Here is a 19,186-nt window from a genome sequence, read left to right on the forward strand (position 1 = left end):
AGCTTCTTGAAGTTTTGCAGCCAATTGGTTCAAAGCTTCATGGTGGTTCATGTCTTATGACAGTTGTATGATGCCGCTGTCAAAGTGTTACCGGTTCCTACCGTATTGGCCCGAATATAAGACAGTGTTTTTTTTGCATTGAAATAAGACTGAAAAAGAGGCAGTCTAGACATCATACCCATTCACAACGCTAGATAGCAACAGATAACATTGAAGCGATGTTTTGTCATGTCAGATGTCAGCTACTCTCCTCATTCACGACGCCAGATGGTGCCAGATATCATTGAAGTGATGTTCTGTTATGACAGATCTCAGCTACTCTCAAGTTTAACCAGTTTGCATTATTTTATTGCAATGCTTTTCCTTGTTCAGATTTGTTTCAAGACTACAATTACAGTTAGACTTCACTTTGATGGTTAATGCAGTTATTGCAATTTTGTTGTTTTATCACAATAGATTGGTTTACATACGTTTCAAAAACCAGATGCCATTCATTTACGAATGTGAGCGCACTTTAGTTTACATATTAAAATGTTCAGATATTAAGATTTGAATGAGGCCAAAAAAACATGCTTTTTCTCTCAAATATTGTTATACTCATTTGTTTCGGATGTACTGTAATTATTTTCTGTATAAAAATGAATTTGGTGTTCAAAAAGTCTTTTTTCAAACTTGAGTCTTGAAAAAGAAGGGATCGTCTTATAATCAGGGCCATGTTATATTCGGGCCAATACGGTGTATTTTAGCGTAAATATCCCATGATACAGTGAGGACAGCTGTGGCTTTTAGTCCAATGCGGCTTATCTATGAATAAATGTGGTTTTCGTGTCAAATTTGGTGGGTGGCGGCTTATAGTCAGGTGCGCCTTATAGTGCGAAAATTGTGGTAAGTCAAATTTAATGAGGAACAGGCTACTGGTGTTTCATTTAATATACTTTGCAGGGACAGCATCAAAGCTATAGGGACAAAAAGAAAACTGTTTTTTTTTTGTTTTTGTTTTTTATTAGTAGACACAAGGTAGCTCGAGCATAATTGGAACTTCCGCCTTTGCGAAGCTTAATTGTAAGGTGAAATCTCTTAACCATCAAAATCAACAGAGAAATATTTAGAAATCATTGTTGTGTTACCTGTCACTCAGAATTCCAAAGGCCAAGGCTCCAAACATCACGCCAATGAAGAAGATGGTTGCCGTGGCTCGGGTTCTACTTCTTTTATCACACACCAAGTCCCACTATTACGAACATACAATACTCATACACTGCTGGCCAAAAGTATTGGCACCCCTGCATTTCTGTCAGATAATGCTCAATTTCTCCCAGAAAATGATTGCAATTACAAATGCTTTGGTAGTAATATCTTCATTTATTTTGCTTGCAATGAAAAAACACAAAAGAGAATGGGAAAAAAATTTAATCATTATCATTTTACACAAAACTCCAAAAATTGGCACCCTTTGACAGATCCTGTGATGCTTTTCTAATTTGTGTAATTAACAGTACCTGTTACTTACCTCTGGCACATAACAGGGGGTGGCAATAACTAAATCTCACTTGAAGTCAGTTAAAATGGATTAAAGTTGACTCGACCTCTGTCCTGTGTCATTGTGTGTACCACATTGAGCATGGAGAAAAGAAGACCAAAGACTGTCTAAGGACTTGAGAAGCAAAATTGTGAGTAAAGCCTAGGCAATCTCAAGATTACAAGTCCATCTCCAAAGACCTGAATGTTCCTGTGTCTACCGTGCGCAGTGTCATCAATAAGTGTAAAACCATGGCACTGTGGCTAACCTCCCTAGATGTGGACGGTGAAGAAAAATTGCCGAGAGATTTCAACGAAAGATGGTGGATAAAGAACCTCGACTAAGATCCAAACAAGTTCAAGCTATCCGGCAGTCCGAGGGCACAACAGTCTCAACCCGCACTATCCGTCGGCGTCTGAATAAAAAAGGACTCTATGGTAGGATACCCAGGAAGACCCCGCTTCTGACCCGGAGACATAAAAAAGCCAGGCTTGAGTTTGCCAAAACTTACCTGAGAAAGCCAAAAACGGTTTAGAAGAATGTTCTCTGTTCAGATGGGACAAAAGTAGAGCTTTTGGGGAAAAGGCATCAACATAGATTTTACAGGGGGAAAAAACGAGGCCTTCAAAGAAAAGAACACGGTCTCCACAGTCAAACATGGCGGAGGTTCCCTGATGTTTTGGGGTTGCTTTGCTGCCTCTGGCACTGGACTGCTTGACCGTGTGCATGGCATTATGAAGTCTGAAGATGACCAACAAATTTTGCAGCATAATATAGGGCCCAGTGTGAGAAAGCTGGGTCTCCCTCAAAGGTCATGGGTTTTCCAGAAGGACAATGACCCAAAACACACTTCAAAAGCACTACAAAATTGTTATAGAGAAAGCATTGGAGACTTCTAAAGTGGCCAGCAATGAGTCCAGACCTGAATCCTATGGAACACCTGTGGAGAGATCTGAAAATGGCAGTTTGCAGAAGGCACCCTTTAATAGTCAGAGACCTGGAGCAGTTGGCCAAAGAAGAATGATCTAAAATTCTAGCAGAGAACTGAAATAAACTCACTGATGGATACCGGAAGTGGTTGTTAGCAGTTATTTTGTTGTGCTACCAAGTATTAGGCTAAGGGTGCCTATACTTTTGTCTGGCCCATTTTTGGAGTTTTGTGTAAAATGATAATGATTTACTTATTCTTTTCATTCTTTTGTGTTTTTCATTGCAAGCAAAATAAATGAAGATATTACTCCCAAAGCATTTGTACTTGCAATCATTTTCTGGGAGAAATTGAGCATTATCTGACAGAATTGCAGGGGTGCCAATACTTTTGGCCAGCAATGTATTTGTAAAGTAGAAAATCAGTGACAAAAAGGTGTTATTTAATAATTTAATATGATGTAAGTCACCTCGGCTGTCATCGTAGATTTGAAGGTCGTGTTATCGTATACCCATCCATCAACACAGGGCGAGGTGGGGTCCTGAGTGACATCCGACTTGTTCAACAGCAGTTGATATTGTGGCTTGGAAAACATCCTACACGAACTCCGAGTTCCGTCTTCCTCCAGTGGGATGCTGACGGTGAGTCTGTCTTCCAGGGACAGATTCCCGAAGGCACCTCCATCATCTAAAGTGGCGATGCGGCAGTGGTGCGCAGGGACGGCGGCGATGAAGTTGTTGAGCAGGAAGTGGCAAGGCAGCGTGAAGCGGCTCATGAAGCTGATGGCGACGATCATCTTCTGGAACTTCCCGAATCCGCCGATGTCAGAGATGATGTTCTCGAACTTCATGCTTCCTACACAGCAAAAGGTCGTCCTCTACCTTAGAAATTAGGTCAGGTATTAGTAATTACTCCTTCTTGTTTATTTGGGTCAGTGCCATTTCTCAACATGCAAACAAAAATATGCTGCTGGTGTTTATTTTTGATCACGGCCAAAACATGCTGTGCTTTCCAAAAGTATTCTGCATTCTGCCTCTTCTGCCCTCAGCCGAGCGTATGGCTACTCGACTTTGGCAGCGAGCTAAACCGACAAAGAAACTTGGAGGCCCGAACTCCTTCCTCTCATTTATTTCTTTGTGTCAACGTGTGTGCGTGTGTGTGGTAAAACTGAAACATACATAAAACACCAATGTTATACACAAAATAAAAGGTTCTATACAATAACATGTTTATGTAAATAACAGAAAACTGGCTCCATTATGAGCAAATGAAATGAAGTGGCTACTTTAGCTTAGCACAAAAACGTGTGGGTTCGCGCCACATAAATAACAACAAAATAACAGAATAGACACACCAAAATTACATCTAACCCATTGTTAAAACGTACAAACTTACAGATTTTGTTTTGTCAAGGGTTCCCAACGATGTATGGTGCAGAGGAGGTGTGCAACGTCTTAACACCTCAAGGCCTCTTTTCCAACTGAAATAAAAAGTTCTTTCTGCCTGCTGCTTACAGCAAATCGCCACTAGGGGAAGCCGAGCGCAAACAGCAATACCAAAGAAAAACTTAAGATTCTGAGTTAGAATAGCGACATCCTGTGGACGGATGAACAATGTACAATCTTAGAAAGAAATTAAACCCAAAAAGTAGTCAACATAAGACCAGAGGACATAACACTCCCCGCCTGACATCTGCAAGATGTCAGCTCTTAACTAATGAACGATACACAACAACAACTCGTTTTACATGCTATCCTTAGACATCAAAAGCACAACTTCACGAATTGGGCGAATGTAAAACCTATTCTCGCCGTTTCGGCAAATCTTAACCTCAACTTTTCTGACATTACCGTCCTCACTTGGGAAAGATTTTGTGATCAGTCCGAGTGGCCAATTATTCCTATGTTCTAGAGACTCCCTCATTAAAACAACGTTGCCCATTTGAAGGTTTGGCTTTTTTGTTTTCCACTTGTGACGAACCTGCAGGCCTGCGATGTATTCTTTCTGCCAACGACTCCAGAAAACATTAGCTAAGTACTGCACGCGCTTCCATTGGGCTTTGAATAGGTCACTGGTCTGAAACTGCCCTGGTGGAATCGGTGGTGTGCCAACCTTTTGCGTGAGTAGCATCGCAGGAGTAAGAATGACTGGGTTTTCGGGATCTGTAGAAACGGCTGTTAGCGGACGGGCATTTACAATTGCGGTGACTTCAGCTAACAATGTTACGAGTACTTCATGTGTGAGCTTCCCATATGGATGTTCAAGGAGCATTGCATTGAGGATTTTTCGGGTGACGCCGATCATGCGTTCCCAGGAACCAGCCATATGGGATGCATGTGGAGGATTGAACTGCCATTTGCACGCACTGTCTTTCAAGAATGTGCCTATTTTGTCATTGTGACAGCCTAGTTTGTCTATTTGGAGCTCTTTGCAGGCACTCACAAAATTTGTCCCACAATCAGATCTCAAGAGTTTGGCACCACCTCGGATGGCAAAGAAACGACGCAGTGCATTAATGAACGACGATGTGTCCATTGACTCAATCACTTCAATATGAATTGCACGTGTACTCATGCAGGTGAATATGACTGCCCATCTTTTAGCATCTGCATTAGCACCACGCGTTTTTCTCACTGTAACGGACCAGGGACCGAACACATCAAGGCCTACATTTGTGAAAGGAGGGTCCGTGGACAGCCTGTCCTCAGGAAGTTCAGCCATTATCTGTTCAGGTTGCCTGCCCCTTAATTTGCGGCATGTGATGCACTTGAAAATCACACTGCTTACTGCTCTTTTTCCTCCCACAATCCAAAAGCCCCCTGCTCTGACTGCTCCCTCCGTGAAATGCCTTCCCTGGTGACATAATTTTTCGTGAAAGTGTCTTATTATGAGCTGAGCAAGATGATGCTTTCCAGGGACGAGTATGGGATTGGTTTCTTCTGCAGACAACTGTGCTTTCTTTAGTCGGCCTCCAACTTTAAGGAGCCCTTGCGTGTCAACAAATGGATTCAGTTTGCTGAGTGGACTTGAGTTTTTTAGAGCTGTGCCTTTTTCAATGCATCCAATATCTTCTGCGAAGACCTCTCTTTGAACGGTGCGAATGATCGTGGTCTTGGCTAGTTGCAGTGACTTTTCAGTTAAATGTTTGTTGCAGTTGTGCCAGCCACGACAGGAAACCTCAGAGTTGTTCTTGAATGATTGAGCTATATGTTGGAGTTTGGCAATAGCCTTTTGCAGCACCTTCCAACTTGAAAACCTTTCAAATCTGGCACTATTAAACTGGCCTTTTGATAGGGTGGTAGTGCAAGTTGTTACCTCAGGACGCAACTCACAGTCAGTCTCTGGGTCTATGAGATCGAAGGTTTGACTTCGAACTTGACTTTGGTCCAACCTGGAGAGGAAAGCTGGGCCTCTGAGCCAGGTGGAGCTGGAGAGCTGCTCAGCGGGCAACGCTCGTGTGGCATGGTCTGCCGGATTTAAGTGTGTGGGCACGTAATGCCACTGGTGAGTTTGTGCAAAGCGCCTGATGCGTTCGACTCTGTTGTGCACATAAACGTGAAAGCGTCTCTTGGTGTTTGAGATGTACCCAAGCACTACCTTTGAGTCTGTGTAAAGATTCACCTGATCGACTGTGACATCCAGCTCCTCTAGAACCAACTCTGCTACTTCCACGGCCAGGACTGCTGCACAGAGTTCAAGTCGGGGTATGGTGATGTCTGGTTTAGGAGCTAAACGTGCTTTGCCGAGGAGGAATCCCACTTCGCTGTGTCCGTCCTCATTTGTGAGTTTGAGGTATGCTACCGCACCTACGGCTTTTGTGGAAGCATCACAAAAAACGTCAATCTCTATTCTTTGGGCTGCAGACAACGGTATTGAAGTGTACATTCTGGGAATTTCAAGATGTTGTAGGTGTCCGAGGGAACTTTTCCACTTTTGCCACTGTTCTAATTTGTCTTTTGGCAGTTCAGTGTCCCACTCTGAAACATTTGTGGAAATGTCTCTGAGTATGGTTCTACCCCCTACGATTACTGGAATAGCAAAACCAAGTGGGTCGAACACACTGTTGATAACTGACAGAACTCCTCTTTTTGTGAACGGCCTTTCATTTACTCTTACTTGGAACTTGAATTGGTCAGTCAACAGCTCCCATCCTAAGCCCAAACTGCGCTGCATTGGTGGGGTAGTCTGCCCAATGTCAAGACCTTGCATGCCTACAGCACGATCTTCGGTTGGAAAGGCTCCTGTTATGAGAGGACAATTGGATGAGATTTTGTGCAGGCGTATGTTACACTGAGCCAGCATCTTCTGTGCCCTACTAAGAACATCAATGGCCTGCTCTATGGAAGAGAATGATTTTAGCCCATCATCTACATAGAAGTGCCGTTCAATGAATTCTTTTGCGTCACTGCCAAATTCCATTTCTCCTTCTATGGCTGTTCTTTTCAGTCCAAAGATGGCGACTGATGGGGAAGGACAATTACCAAACACATGGACAGTCATCCTAAATTCTTGCACTTTTCCATCAAGGTCATGATTTTGGAACCACAAGAAACGAAGGTAGTTACGGTGGTCTTCTCGGACTACAAAGTTGTGAAACATATGCTCCACATCTGCCATGACGGCGTATGGGTCGGACCTAAACCGCATCAGAACTCCTACGAGAGTGTTGTTAAGATCTGGTCCCTTGAGGAGCACGTCATTGAGAGAAACATTGTCAAGTTGAGCACTCGAATCAAAGACTACCCTAATTTTTTCTGGCTTTTGCGGGTGGTAAACGCCAAAACTAGGGAGATACCAGCACTCTTGATCTGGCGCCAGTGCGGGCGCTGGTTCGGCATGGCCCTTGCTGAATATTTTCTCCATAAACTCAGCGTAATGCGCTCTCATTTCAGGTTTTCTTCTCAGCGTTTTGCGGAGCGACATTAAACGATTGTAGGCCTGCTGCCGATTGTCAGGTAGGCGCCGCCTAGGTGAGCGGAATGGAAGTGGAGCTACCCAGTTATTCGCCTCATCTTTAGCAAAGTTGTTGTGCATAATGTCTAGGAACAACGCATCTTCTGCCGAAAGTGCAACTTTGTCGTCATTTGTTGTTTGTTGGAAAATATGTTGTCCTAGTTCCGCTTGTGTGTTTAGTGGATCGTTTTTGGTGTATTTCTCTTTGATAACGATTGTGTTTTCGCAAGGACTGAGGAACGTGGGACGTCCACTGTTTAGAACGTTCGTCTTAAATGAGTTCAATGTGGGTTTATGAGCTCCAGAGAGACAGACATCACCTATGACAACCCATCCTAAATCGAGACGCTGGGCATGAGGTGCATTGTTTGGCCCATTTACCTGACCACGAACTTTATGAGCCTGAATGATGTCCCTTCCCAGGAGCAGAAGAATGTCCGCCGATGGGTCGAGAGGAGGAATCTGTGAAGCGATTGATCGCAAATGAGGGTGAGCTGCTGCTACCTCAGGGCTGGGAATTTCGTCTCTATTATCTGGAATCTGATCACATTCTGTTATTGTAGGCAGCATCATGGAGACCTTACCATCTACATCTTCTACAATAAAGCCATCAGCTTTGCGACCTCGTGTCTCTGATAAACCTGCACATGTTCTCATGGTGTATGGGAATATGGTACCTTGCACATTAAACATGTCAAAAAACGCAGATCTGGCTAAGGATGAATTGCTCTGATCATCCAACATGGCATATACCCTCTTTTTCTTTTCTGGAGAAGTTCGGCGATATACATTAACTAAACAGATCTTTGAGCATGATTTTCCCTTTACGCCTTGCCCACATACTTCTGTGCAACTGGCTGTGTTCACAGGATTTGGGCCCTCAGACTCCCCGCCGTGACTCTGGGTTGGGGGATTAAAGTCTTGAGGTGTCCATGGAGGTGGACCGACATGCATGGCAGACACATGAGCATCGCTATCACATTCTGAGCATTGGATAATAGCTTTACAGTCTCGAGCCCTGTGATTTGTGGACGCACAACATTTAAAACAAATGGCGTGCTCTTTGAGAATGTTCTTTCTTTCGTCTAGTGTTTTCATTCTAAACCCCCTGCATTTGACGAGTGAATGTGGTTTTTGGTGGATAGGACATTGTTTGTCTGGATCGAGTGCTGTCAATTTAGCCGGACTGATCTCTATTTTATTCACCGCCAATGGAACTCTGTATTTGTCTCGTCTTACTGATGTCTTATCAACCCTTGGATTTATTACGTTTGAACACTGTAACATAAAGCTAGGGTCTGTTCTCATTTCAGCGTAGTCATTTACGAACCGCACAAAATACGAAAAAGGTGGATAGACTGCACCGTTTTCCCTTTTGTATTTGGTACCTTGTGTAACCCATGACTCCTGGAGTCCATATGGGAGTTTTTCAACTATCGGGTTTATGCCCCTTGGTGTGTCGAGAAAGCTAAGACCCGGCAAATAACTTTCACTTTTGGCATACGATAGCTCTAACAGAAGATCAGCAAGCTCCTGCAGTAAGTGAGTGTCTTTGTTGGAGATTCTTGGAAAAGTCTGCAACCGTTGGAAGAGTGAGGATTCAATTACCTCTGGAGAGCCATAAGTCTTGTCTAGCCGCTGCCACAGACGTTGGAGACCTGCCTGTGGATTACTCACGTGGACCGCCCTGATCCTCTGAGCGTGTTGAAGAGACTCCCCGCCGAGCCACTTGGTGAGAAGGTCGAGCTCTTCGCTGGGCTTGAGATTGAGGCCTTCCGTCGCGTTGCAGAACATGGACTTCCAGGACAGGTAGGACTCTGGCCGGTTGTCGAAAACCTTGAACCCCGATGTCAGCAGATCACGCCGTGCTAGATAGGCTGCTAAATTGGACAGTTCACTTTGTGGGGTTGCTGAAGGTGTAGGCTGGTGTGAGATGTCCGTTCTCCCACGATGAGATTGGAGATGCTCTTCGTCAGCGATGTCGATGTGACGCACATGTGGAAAAGCACCAGCTGATTTTGGGCTATTTTCTGGTTGTTGAGAGTCATTGTGCCTAACCAGGTGCTCAGTGTTTGGCGTTTGTGTGCCATCTGCTTGCACACGCTGGTCGTCAAAGTGAGCATGCACATACTCTTGTGCACGCCTGATGGAGGGGGGTGTCTTGGAAAATACCCCTTGCTCGCTGAGGTCGACTTTGGCGCGCTCCTCTTCTTCGAAAGTCGCCTCCCAAACTTTAGCTGCGGCGAGCGCTGCTTCTGCTTCACCTTCCGTCTTCAGAGCGTGTAGTGTTGCCTCGATGCGTGCCTTCTCGACCTCCATGTCGATTTGGCGTTTGGCGTACCGTGCTCTGGCGTAGGCAGCTTCGGCGTCTGCTCGTGCTTGTGCAGCAGCTTGACTCGTTCTGGACCGGCGTGAAGAATGAGAATGACTGGCCTCCGACCTGGTGACCACTTGGCTGATAGGTGGTGAAACTTCTTGCTGAGACATCTTGGGTGCTTGATGTGTTGAAAATCTTTTTACTCTTCTGCCCTCAGCCGAGCGTATGGCTACTCGACTTTGGCAGCGAGCTAAACCGACAAAGAAACTTGGAGGCCCGAACTCCTTCCTCTCATTTATTTCTTTGTGTCAACGTGTGTGCGTGTGTGTGGTAAAACTGAAACATACATAAAACACCAATGTTATACACAAAATAAAAGGTTCTATACAATAACATGTTTATGTAAATAACAGAAAACTGGCTCCATTATGAGCAAATGAAATGAAGTGGCTACTTTAGCTTAGCACAAAAACGTGTGGGTTCGCGCCACATAAATAACAACAAAATAACAGAATAGACACACCAAAATTACATCTAACCCATTGTTAAAACGTACAAACTTACAGATTTTGTTTTGTCAAGGGTTCCCAACGATGTATGGTGCAGAGGAGGTGTGCAACGTCTTAACACCTCAAGGCCTCTTTTCCAACTGAAATAAAAAGTTCTTTCTGCCTGCTGCTTACAGCAAATCGCCACTAGGGGAAGCCGAGCGCAAACAGCAATACCAAAGAAAAACTTAAGATTCTGAGTTAGAATAGCGACATCCTGTGGACGGATGAACAATGTACAATCTTAGAAAGAAATTAAACCCAAAAAGTAGTCAACATAAGACCAGAGGACATAACACTGCCGCTTGTTTTCATCTAAACTGTTGCAATTTCTGGATGAAATTATTATTTAATCTGACTTGTATTTGATGGATCGACACAGAGTAGTCAGATTTTTTAATAGCGAGTCATAGCACTTTAAGAGGAAATTTCATTAAAACTTAATTGAAAGAGACTGTTTGAATAGAACCTGTTTGTTGGCTGCTAGGCAGGGCCAGTTGTTTTAGTAAGGGAGGTCATATACAACATTATCTTTTGCCTTGATGCACCTGGTGTCCTCCAAACAGTGCATGATTTGTCTGTTTATCTGATACCACAAAATCAGTGAAAATAAGAGCACCAGGCTCTGTCCGGTCTTGTCTGTAGAGCATAGTTCATGGTGATGTATTTAACAGAACACATTTTATGAGTACAAAGCAGAGGTTGGTAGAAGAGCCAAAACATTTTCTTGAGTCAGAGTAGCATTACCACTCAAAAATTTTACTCAAGTAAAAGTAGTCATTCAAAAATGTACTCAAGTACAAGTAAAAAAATATTTGGTGAAAAGAATACTCAAGTAATGAGTAACATTGTGAGTAACTGCTTAAGATGTTTGATTCCCCCCCCCCCCAGCACAAAGTTATATATGTAAACTGTTATTATTATACTGTACTATAATATATTACATAACCACATTAAGCCACAGAAATGCAATAACAAAAAACTTTTAATTCCGGCGAGAGAATTTTTTTTTTTTTTTTTTAACAGAAATTAAGCATGATTCGTCTAAAGAGCATGAGTGTCCTCTAGTGGAGACAACATACAGTGGGGCAAATAAGTATTTAGTCAACCACTAATTGTGCAAGTTCTCCCACTTGAAAATATTAGAGAGGCCTGTAATTGTCAACATGGGTAAACATCAACCATGAGAGACAGAATGTGGGGAAAAAAACAGAAAAATCACATTGTTTGATTTTTAAAGAATTTATTTGCAAATCATGGTGGAAAATAAGTATTTGGTCAATACAAAAAGTTCCTCTCAACTCTCTACTTTGTTATGGTGTTATACTTATACTTTTCCACCTTTCAAGGCATGTACCCTTTGTTGGCAATAACCGAGGCCAAACGTTTTCTGTAACTCTTCACAAGCTTTTCACACACTGTTGCTGGTATTTTGGCCCATTCCTCCATGCAGATCTCCTCTAGAGCACTGATGTTTTGGGGCTGTCATTGGGCAACAAGGACTTTCAACTCCCTCCACAGATTTTCTATGGGGTTGAGATCTGGAGACTGGCTAGGCCACTCCAGGACCTTGAAATGCTTCTGACGAAGCCATTCCTTTGTTGCCCTGGCTGTGTTTGGGATTATTGTCATGCTGAAAGACCCAGCCATGTCTCATCTTCAATGCCCTTGCTGATGGAAGGAGATTTTCACTCAAAACCTCTCGATACATGGCCCCATTCATTCTTTCCTTTACAAAGATTAGTTGTCCTGGTCCCTTTGCAGATAAACAGCCTCAAAGCATGATGTTTCCACCCCCATGCTTCACAGTGGGTATGGTGTTCTTCGGATGCGATTCATTATTCTTTCTCCTCCAAACACGAGAACCTGTGTTTCTACCAAAAAGTTCTACTTTGGTTTCATCTGACCATAATACTGCTCCCACAGTTGATTTCTTTGCACCAAGTGTTTTACCTATTGCAGATTCAGTCTTCCCAGCCTGGTGCAGGTCTACAATTTTGTCTCTGGTGTCCTTCGACAGCTCTTTGGTCTTGGCCATAGTGGAGTTTGGAGTGTGACTGGTTGTGGACAGGTGTCTTTTATACCGATAATGAGTTAAAACAGGTGCCATTAATACAGGTAACAAGTGGAGCCTCGTTAGACCTCGTAAGAAGAAGTTAGACCTTTTTAACAGCCAGAAATCTTGCTTGTTTGTAGGTGACCAAATACTTATTTTCCACTCTAATTTGGAAATAAATTCTTTAAAAATCAAACAAGGTGATTTTCTGTTTTTTTTCCACATTCTGTCTCTCATGGTTGAGGTTTACCCATGCTGACAATTACAGGCCTCTCTAATATTTTCAAGTAGGAGAACTTGTACAATTGTCACAGTGACTCAAAGCACACCTCCAAATTATGCAAGAACTATTCAGGAAAGAAGCAGTTAGCTAGTATTCTATCTGGAATGGAGTGTCCAGCACAGTCAACAGATCTCAACCCCACTGAGGTGTTGTGAGAGCAGCTTGACCGTATGGTACGCAAGAAGCGCCCATCAAGCCAATCCAACTGGTGGAAGATTCTTCTCGATGCGTGGAGTGAAGTTACTCTTATCTTCTTTCCCCTCAACACATTAACAGCTAGTACACAATAGGTCTGCAAAGCTGTAATTGTTGCAAAATTCTTTGATAAACCCTTATTTCTAACCTTGTCAATGTCTTGACTATATTTTCTATTCATTTTGAAACTCATTTTAAAAATAAAAGTGTGACGTTTGAAGGAGAACACAAAATTGTCTGGGTGACCCCAAACTTTTGAACGGTAGTGTATATCCGGTTTTCTGTGGTCAATCGGTGCCAGATAAAAACTGGTAGAGAGATTAAAATCCACGCTTTCGAGCCATGTTGACGGCGCCACGTGATTGAACAGGCCGGCACGATCATAGAATGGCAAGCTTGAGTTTGATTGGTATAATGGAGTCATGTGACTATTGCTGAGACGTCTCATTGGTGAAACCGGTAGAGCCACTGTTGGCATATCTGACAAAAAAGGAAAATCTAATGTGTAGCATAAAGGGGAAAGATGTGACGACTAGTGTAGCCCAAAGTAGTGGAGTAAAAGAAACGTTTTGTCTTCACAGATCTACTCAAGTAAAAGTAAAAAGTATGGCTTAGTAAAACTACTCTTAGAAGTACATTTTTCTCAAAAACTTACTCAAGTAACTGTAACGGAGTAAATGTAACGCTTTACTATCCACCACTGGTACAAAGTAATCTTTTTCTTACAAGATGTGAACATTTATTCAACATTTTTTGTGATGAACGTTTGATTATATCAAATTCTCTTCAAAGGTTTCACATTTAGTGAAATTAGATCAACCCATAGGAAGTTTTATTGCATGATTATTCAATATACCGTATTGGCCCGAATATAAGAAGGTGTTTTTTGCATTGAAATAAGACTGAAAAAGTGGGGGTCGTCTAATATTCGCGGACTAGACATTATACCCATTCACGACGCTAGATGGCGCCAGATATCATTGAAGCGATGTTCTGTCATGACAGATCTCTGCTACTCTCAAGTTTAACCAGTTTGCATTATTTGATTGCCATGTTTTCCTTATTCAGATTTGTTTCAAGACTACAGTTACAGTTAGACTTCACTTTGATGGTTAATGCAATTATTGCAATTTTGTTGTTTTATCACAATAGATTGATTTATTTACATTTCAAAAACCAGAAGCCATTCATTTACGAATGTGATTGCATTTTAGTTTACATATTTATATGTTCAGATATTAAGATTTGAATGAGGCAAAATAACATGCTTTTTCTCTCAAATATATTGTTATGATCATTGGTTTCAGATGTACTGTAATTACTTTCTGTATAAAAATTAATTTGGTGTTCAAAAAGTCTTTTTTCAAACTTGAGTCTCGAAAAAGAGGGGGTCGTCTTATAATCAGGGCCGTCTTATATTCGGGCCAATGCAGTACACCTTTTCTGAAAGGCCCCAATGGCTGCCCAACCAAAACAAGAGGTACTGTTGTTTAAAGACAAAAAAAAAAAAAAAAAGCCAAAAAAAGTCACAGATCAAGTTTTTAAGAAACCAAGTCTTTGTTTGATTAAAATAAAAAAAATAAAAAATTGTGTTCTCCAAAAGAACATTCAGATCCGCCACTATGAAATGGGAAGACTCCAGCCTCACAACAAACCTGCCAATTGGCATGCCTGATTCACTGAAAGTCGAGGAGGGCATAAATCAGAGAGGCAGTCCAGAGATCAACCATAACAATGAGGACCCTAGGGTTCCACAGCAGTGAGTGGAGTATTTCTATAGGATTACATTAAATGAGCTGGGCCTCATGGAGGAGTGGCCAAGAAGAAGTGTTAAAAAACACTCTAGAATACACAGTACTAACATAAAAAAAAATCACACAAAAAAAAAAAATCTCATTCACTGCCATTGAGGGCGATAGACATCCACTCCATTTGAACTGAGAGGGACTAGCAATAATCTCTTACAGCTGTATTTTAACACATTTTTGGGTGCAGAATCCAAACCTGGTCTCAGTTTTTCTGTATCACGTCATGTTTTTAGACAGACTCAAACAGTCACTCATTTAGTTGTCTTTTTGAGAAGACTCACAAAAATAAGTACGCTTTCGTTATTCGTAGAGAGATCCTAATAAAAAAAAAAAAATGGTGTATTCGAGGGATGTGTTCATACTTGTTAAGAATATGGCTATTGTAATTAACTGTGCCCCAGTAGTAGCAACATATAGTGCTGGCCAAAAGTATTGGCACCCCTGCAATTCTGTCAGATAATGCTGAATTTCTCCCAGAAAATGATTGCACTTACAAATGCTTTGGTAGTAATATCTTCATTTATTTTGCTTGCAATGAAAAAAACTCAAAAGAGAATGAATTAAAAAAAAAAATCATTATCATTTTACACCACCGTCAGCCTAATACTTGGTAGCACAACCTTTCGACCAGTGGTTCTTAACCTGGGTTTGGCGAGTAAGTTTAAGGGGTTCGGCGAAGGTAAAGAAACGCAATGCCCTATATTCGTACGCTGATTAAATCTAGGGAAAGTGGCTTTTTAGACCATGTTTTGGACTGGTTTGCTCCCAATATACAGGCTTAATCCATTTCTTTTAACTGCAAGCCCTCGATCTGATGGGACGAAGAACTGGTTTTCTCAGTGGAAGGTTGACTTCCACTATTTCTCAAGTCCTCAGACAGTTCTTTGGTTTTCTTTCTTTTCTCCATGCTCAATGTGGACACAAGGACACAGGACAGAGGTTGAGTCAACTTTAATTCATTTTAGCTGGCTGCAAGTGTGATTCAGTTATCTCCACCACCTGTTATGTGCTGTCAATTGCATAAATTACAGAAGCATCACATAATTTTTCAAAGGGTGCCAATAATTTTGTCAGGCCCATTTTTGGAGTTTTGTGTAAAATGATAACGATTTAATTTTTTTTTTTCTTCCAATTTTGTGTTTTTTCATTGCAAGCAAAATAAATGAAGATATTATACCTAAGAATTTCTAATTGCAATCATTTTCTGGGAGAAATTGAGCATTATCTGACAGAATTGCAGGGCTGCCAATACTTTTGCCCAGCGCTGTAGTAAGTATTTTGGGGTGAAAAAGTGTGCTAGAAAAAAAGATGACTGCAATTTTGGAATCAGCATGCAATTTTTAAAATTATAATCTACATGAAAATCTAATTTAAGAGACCCCCTAACCCCTGAAGAAGAGTTATATTTCAGTATCTATATTTGTAACTTCACCCATAGTGAAGTACAGTATATGCCTCACCTATGAAAAACTTATTTGTGCAAATCCATCAAATAAAACAAATATGTTTATTGCGACACCACATATATGAAGACTCCAGTTTGTGGCTACATAAGTAAAGCGCCCCTTTTTTCATCCGATTGCAGACGGCGACGCAGAGCAGCAGGGGGCGAAGGCGGAGGCGCATTCCATGAGCGTAAAAATGGCTGGGAAACGTATAGTAAGGATGCCTCATGCCTGCTCAATGCATTTTCCAGCCTAAGCGCAACGCCACTTGCGACAAGAATACTGGCCAAATATTTATTTGGCACGAAATTCTTTGGAGCGCTTGTTAAATGTTGTTGAGCGCTTCCATTCAGGAAGAGCGAACAGTCCAAACGAAGAGCTAAATTAGGCTTCTCGTTTTCCACTTGATATTTTCTGAAGTGGAAATCGGCATTCATAATGATGTAAATATGCATTTCAGTTATTACTGAATACAATTTTGACACAAAAGCAATGTTAAACGTCAATGCAAACAGTACTTGCACGGAGATATCTTTATAAATACCAGATTAATAGCACAAGTGCTTGTTGAAAAATCAGTATTAGTGTAATTTGAATATAATATCGACATAAGAGAAATATAATTTGTCAGCATTTGAATAGTTACCAGTTGTAGCAAATCAGGGAGCTGCTGAGTGGGCTATTCGCAATGAATATAGTCCTGTGAGAAATATGAACGTTAGTGTTCGCATGCACATTATGTTCAGGAAAGGATGTGTAAATGTGTTTTCACTCAGGAAGCGCATCGAGAGTTTGGTAACAGACAGAATCATAGATATCATATATCTATGAGGCTAGATGTGTTAGTGCGCTGGCCTAGTTACCTGACCGCCATCTTGCATCGGAGACCTAAATTCTTGACGGATTTATAAACAGTTTACAACAAACCGCCTTGACATCGCTATGATTTAAAAATTATTTTGAAGAAAAAAAAATTTTTTTTTAGTATGCGATAAATTTACTGACTGAGCATTTAATGAAAAACCAAGCCGTTTGAAAATCGGTTCAAATTTTAGCATTCTATAGTTAATTCAAAGTACACACACAGCGTTAATGTGATACTATTTCTCGAATGGCCCCGACGTAAAATGGCCGACAAGTGATGACGCTTATTTCCATTGGCTCAATATGCATATTACAGTACTAGTCTTATATATGATATCTATGGAGAAAATCACCAATCTGTATTTATGACTCACGTTGTGCCCGGGTTCCTATTAAGTCTTGTCGCTTATCCATTTTGCAGAAAGAATTGATGATAACCTGACTTTTAATTATTCAATTGGTTTCAGAAATGGCTCATATGAAAGCTAATACCCTCCCAAATGATGTTGAATGTACAAAAATATATTTGTTTCACTGAAAAAAGATTTATCATTTAATGAAGACATAGAGATCAAATTTTTGGCAAGACAAAAGTTTTGAAAATTGATCAAAAAATGTACTTCAAATACAAAAATATGTTACATAACATACAGTGAGGCAATATAAGTATTTAGTCAACCACTAATTGTGCAAGTTCTCCAACTTCAAAATATTAGAGAGGGCTGTAACTGTCATCATGGGTAAACCTCAACCATGTGGGACAGAAAGTGGGAGAAAAAAAAAAACAGAAAATCACATTGTTTGATTTTTAAAGAATTTATTTGCAAATCATGGTGGAAAATAAGTATTTGGTCAATACCAAAAGTTAATCTCAATACTTTGTTATGTACCCTTTGTTGGCAATAACGGAGGCCAAACGTTTTCTGTAACTCCTCACAAGCTTTTCACACGCTGTTGCTGGTATTTTGGCCCATTCCTCCATGCAGATCTCCTCTAGAGCAGTGATGTTTTGGGGCTGTTGTTGGGCAACACGGACTTTCAAGTCCCTCCACAGATTTTCTGTGGGGTTGAGATCTGGAGACTGGCTAGGCCACTCCAGGACGTTGAAATGCTTCTTACGAAGCCACTCCTTTGTTGCCCTGGCTGTGTGTTTAGGATCATTGTCATGCTGAAAGACCCAGACACGTCTCATCTTCAATGCCCTTGCTGATGGATGGAGATTTTCACACAAAATCTCTTGATACATGGCCCCATTCATTCTTTCCTTTATACAGATCAGTCGTCCTGGTCCTTTTGCAGAAAAACAGCCCCACAATATGATGTTTCCACCCCATGCTTCACAGTGGGTATGGTGTTCTTCGGATGCAATTCAGTATTCTTTCTCCTCCAAACACGAAAACCTGTGTTTCTACCACAAAGTTCTATTTTAGTTTCATCTCACCATAACACATTCTCCCAGTCCTCTTCTGGATCCTCCAAATGCTCTCTAGCGAACCACAGACGGGCCTGGATGTGTACTGGCTTCAGCAGGGGGACATGTCTGGCAGTGCAGGATTTGAGTCCCTTTCGGCGCATTTTGTTACTGATAGTACCCTTTCTTACTGTGGTCCCAGCTCTCTGTAGGTCATTCACTAGGTCCCCCCATGTGGTTCTGGGATTTTTCCTCATCGTTCTTGTTATCATTTTGACGCCACGGGGTGAGCTCTTGCATGGAGCCCCAGATCAAGGGAGATTATCAGTGGTCTTGTATGTCTTCCATTTTCTAATAATTGCTCCAAGAGTTGATTTCTTTACACGAAGTGTTTTACCTATTGCAGATTCAGTCTTCCCAGCCTGGTGCAGGTCTACAATTTTGTCTCTGGTGTCCTTCGACAGCTCTTTGGTCTTGGCCATAGTGGAGTTTGGAGTGTGACTGACTGAGCTGTGGACAGGTGTCTTTTATACCGATAATGAATTAAAACACGAGTGGAGCCTCGTTAGACCTTGTTAGACCTCGTAAGAAGAAGTTAGACCTCTTTGACAGCCAGAAATCTTGCTTGTTTGTGGGTGACCAAATACGCATTTTCCACTCTAATTTGGAAATGAATTCTTTAAAAATGAAACAATGTGATTTCCTGTTTTTTTCCACATTCTCTCTCTCATGGTTGAGGTTTACCCATGTTGACAATTACAGGCCTCTCTAATCTTTTCAAGTAGGAGAACTTGCACAATTGGTGGTTGACTAAATACTTATTTGCCCCACTGTAAGCGAATTAAGTAGTGGTGCTGTG

General features: G+C 41.5%; 3 protein-coding genes across 5 annotated transcripts in view; all 3 read right to left on the reverse strand.

Annotated features, from left to right (window-relative positions):
• LOC130920113 (solute carrier family 22 member 7-like) overlaps positions 1-16,836 on the reverse strand; it is a 42,545-nt gene extending 25,709 nt beyond the window's left edge. For all 3 annotated transcript variants that reach the window (XM_057843024.1, XM_057843023.1, XM_057843025.1), the window contains exons 1-3: positions 16,699-16,836; positions 2,917-3,328; positions 1,128-1,231 (exon numbers count right to left, since the gene is read on the reverse strand). In XM_057843024.1, coding sequence (XP_057699007.1) covers positions 1,128-1,231; positions 2,917-3,297 — 485 coding nt within the window. In that variant the 5' untranslated portion in view covers positions 3,298-3,328; positions 16,699-16,836. The remainder of the gene's footprint in view (positions 1-1,127; positions 1,232-2,916; positions 3,329-16,698) is intronic.
• Positions 3,424-5,771, reverse strand: LOC130920115 (uncharacterized). Its single transcript, XM_057843031.1, has 2 exons — positions 3,843-5,771; positions 3,424-3,614 (listed from the first exon to the last, which is right to left on the reverse strand). Exon 1 carries the CDS (start codon positions 5,166-5,168, stop codon positions 4,191-4,193), a length of 978 nt encoding a protein of 325 aa, XP_057699014.1. The 5' UTR covers positions 5,169-5,771; the 3' UTR covers positions 3,424-3,614; positions 3,843-4,190.
• LOC130920314 (uncharacterized) lies at positions 5,759-10,617 on the reverse strand. The gene is made up of 3 exons (XM_057843427.1): positions 10,282-10,617; positions 6,069-10,053; positions 5,759-5,794 (listed from the first exon to the last, which is right to left on the reverse strand). Exons 2-3 carry the CDS (start codon positions 9,885-9,887, stop codon positions 5,759-5,761), a joined length of 3,855 nt encoding a protein of 1,284 aa, XP_057699410.1. The 5' UTR covers positions 9,888-10,053; positions 10,282-10,617.
• Positions 16,837-19,186: the final 2,350 nt, after the last annotated feature.

Source organism: Corythoichthys intestinalis, chromosome 8 (assembly GCF_030265065.1).
Source record: "Corythoichthys intestinalis isolate RoL2023-P3 chromosome 8, ASM3026506v1, whole genome shotgun sequence".
NCBI lineage: Eukaryota > Metazoa > Chordata > Actinopteri > Syngnathiformes > Syngnathidae > Corythoichthys > Corythoichthys intestinalis.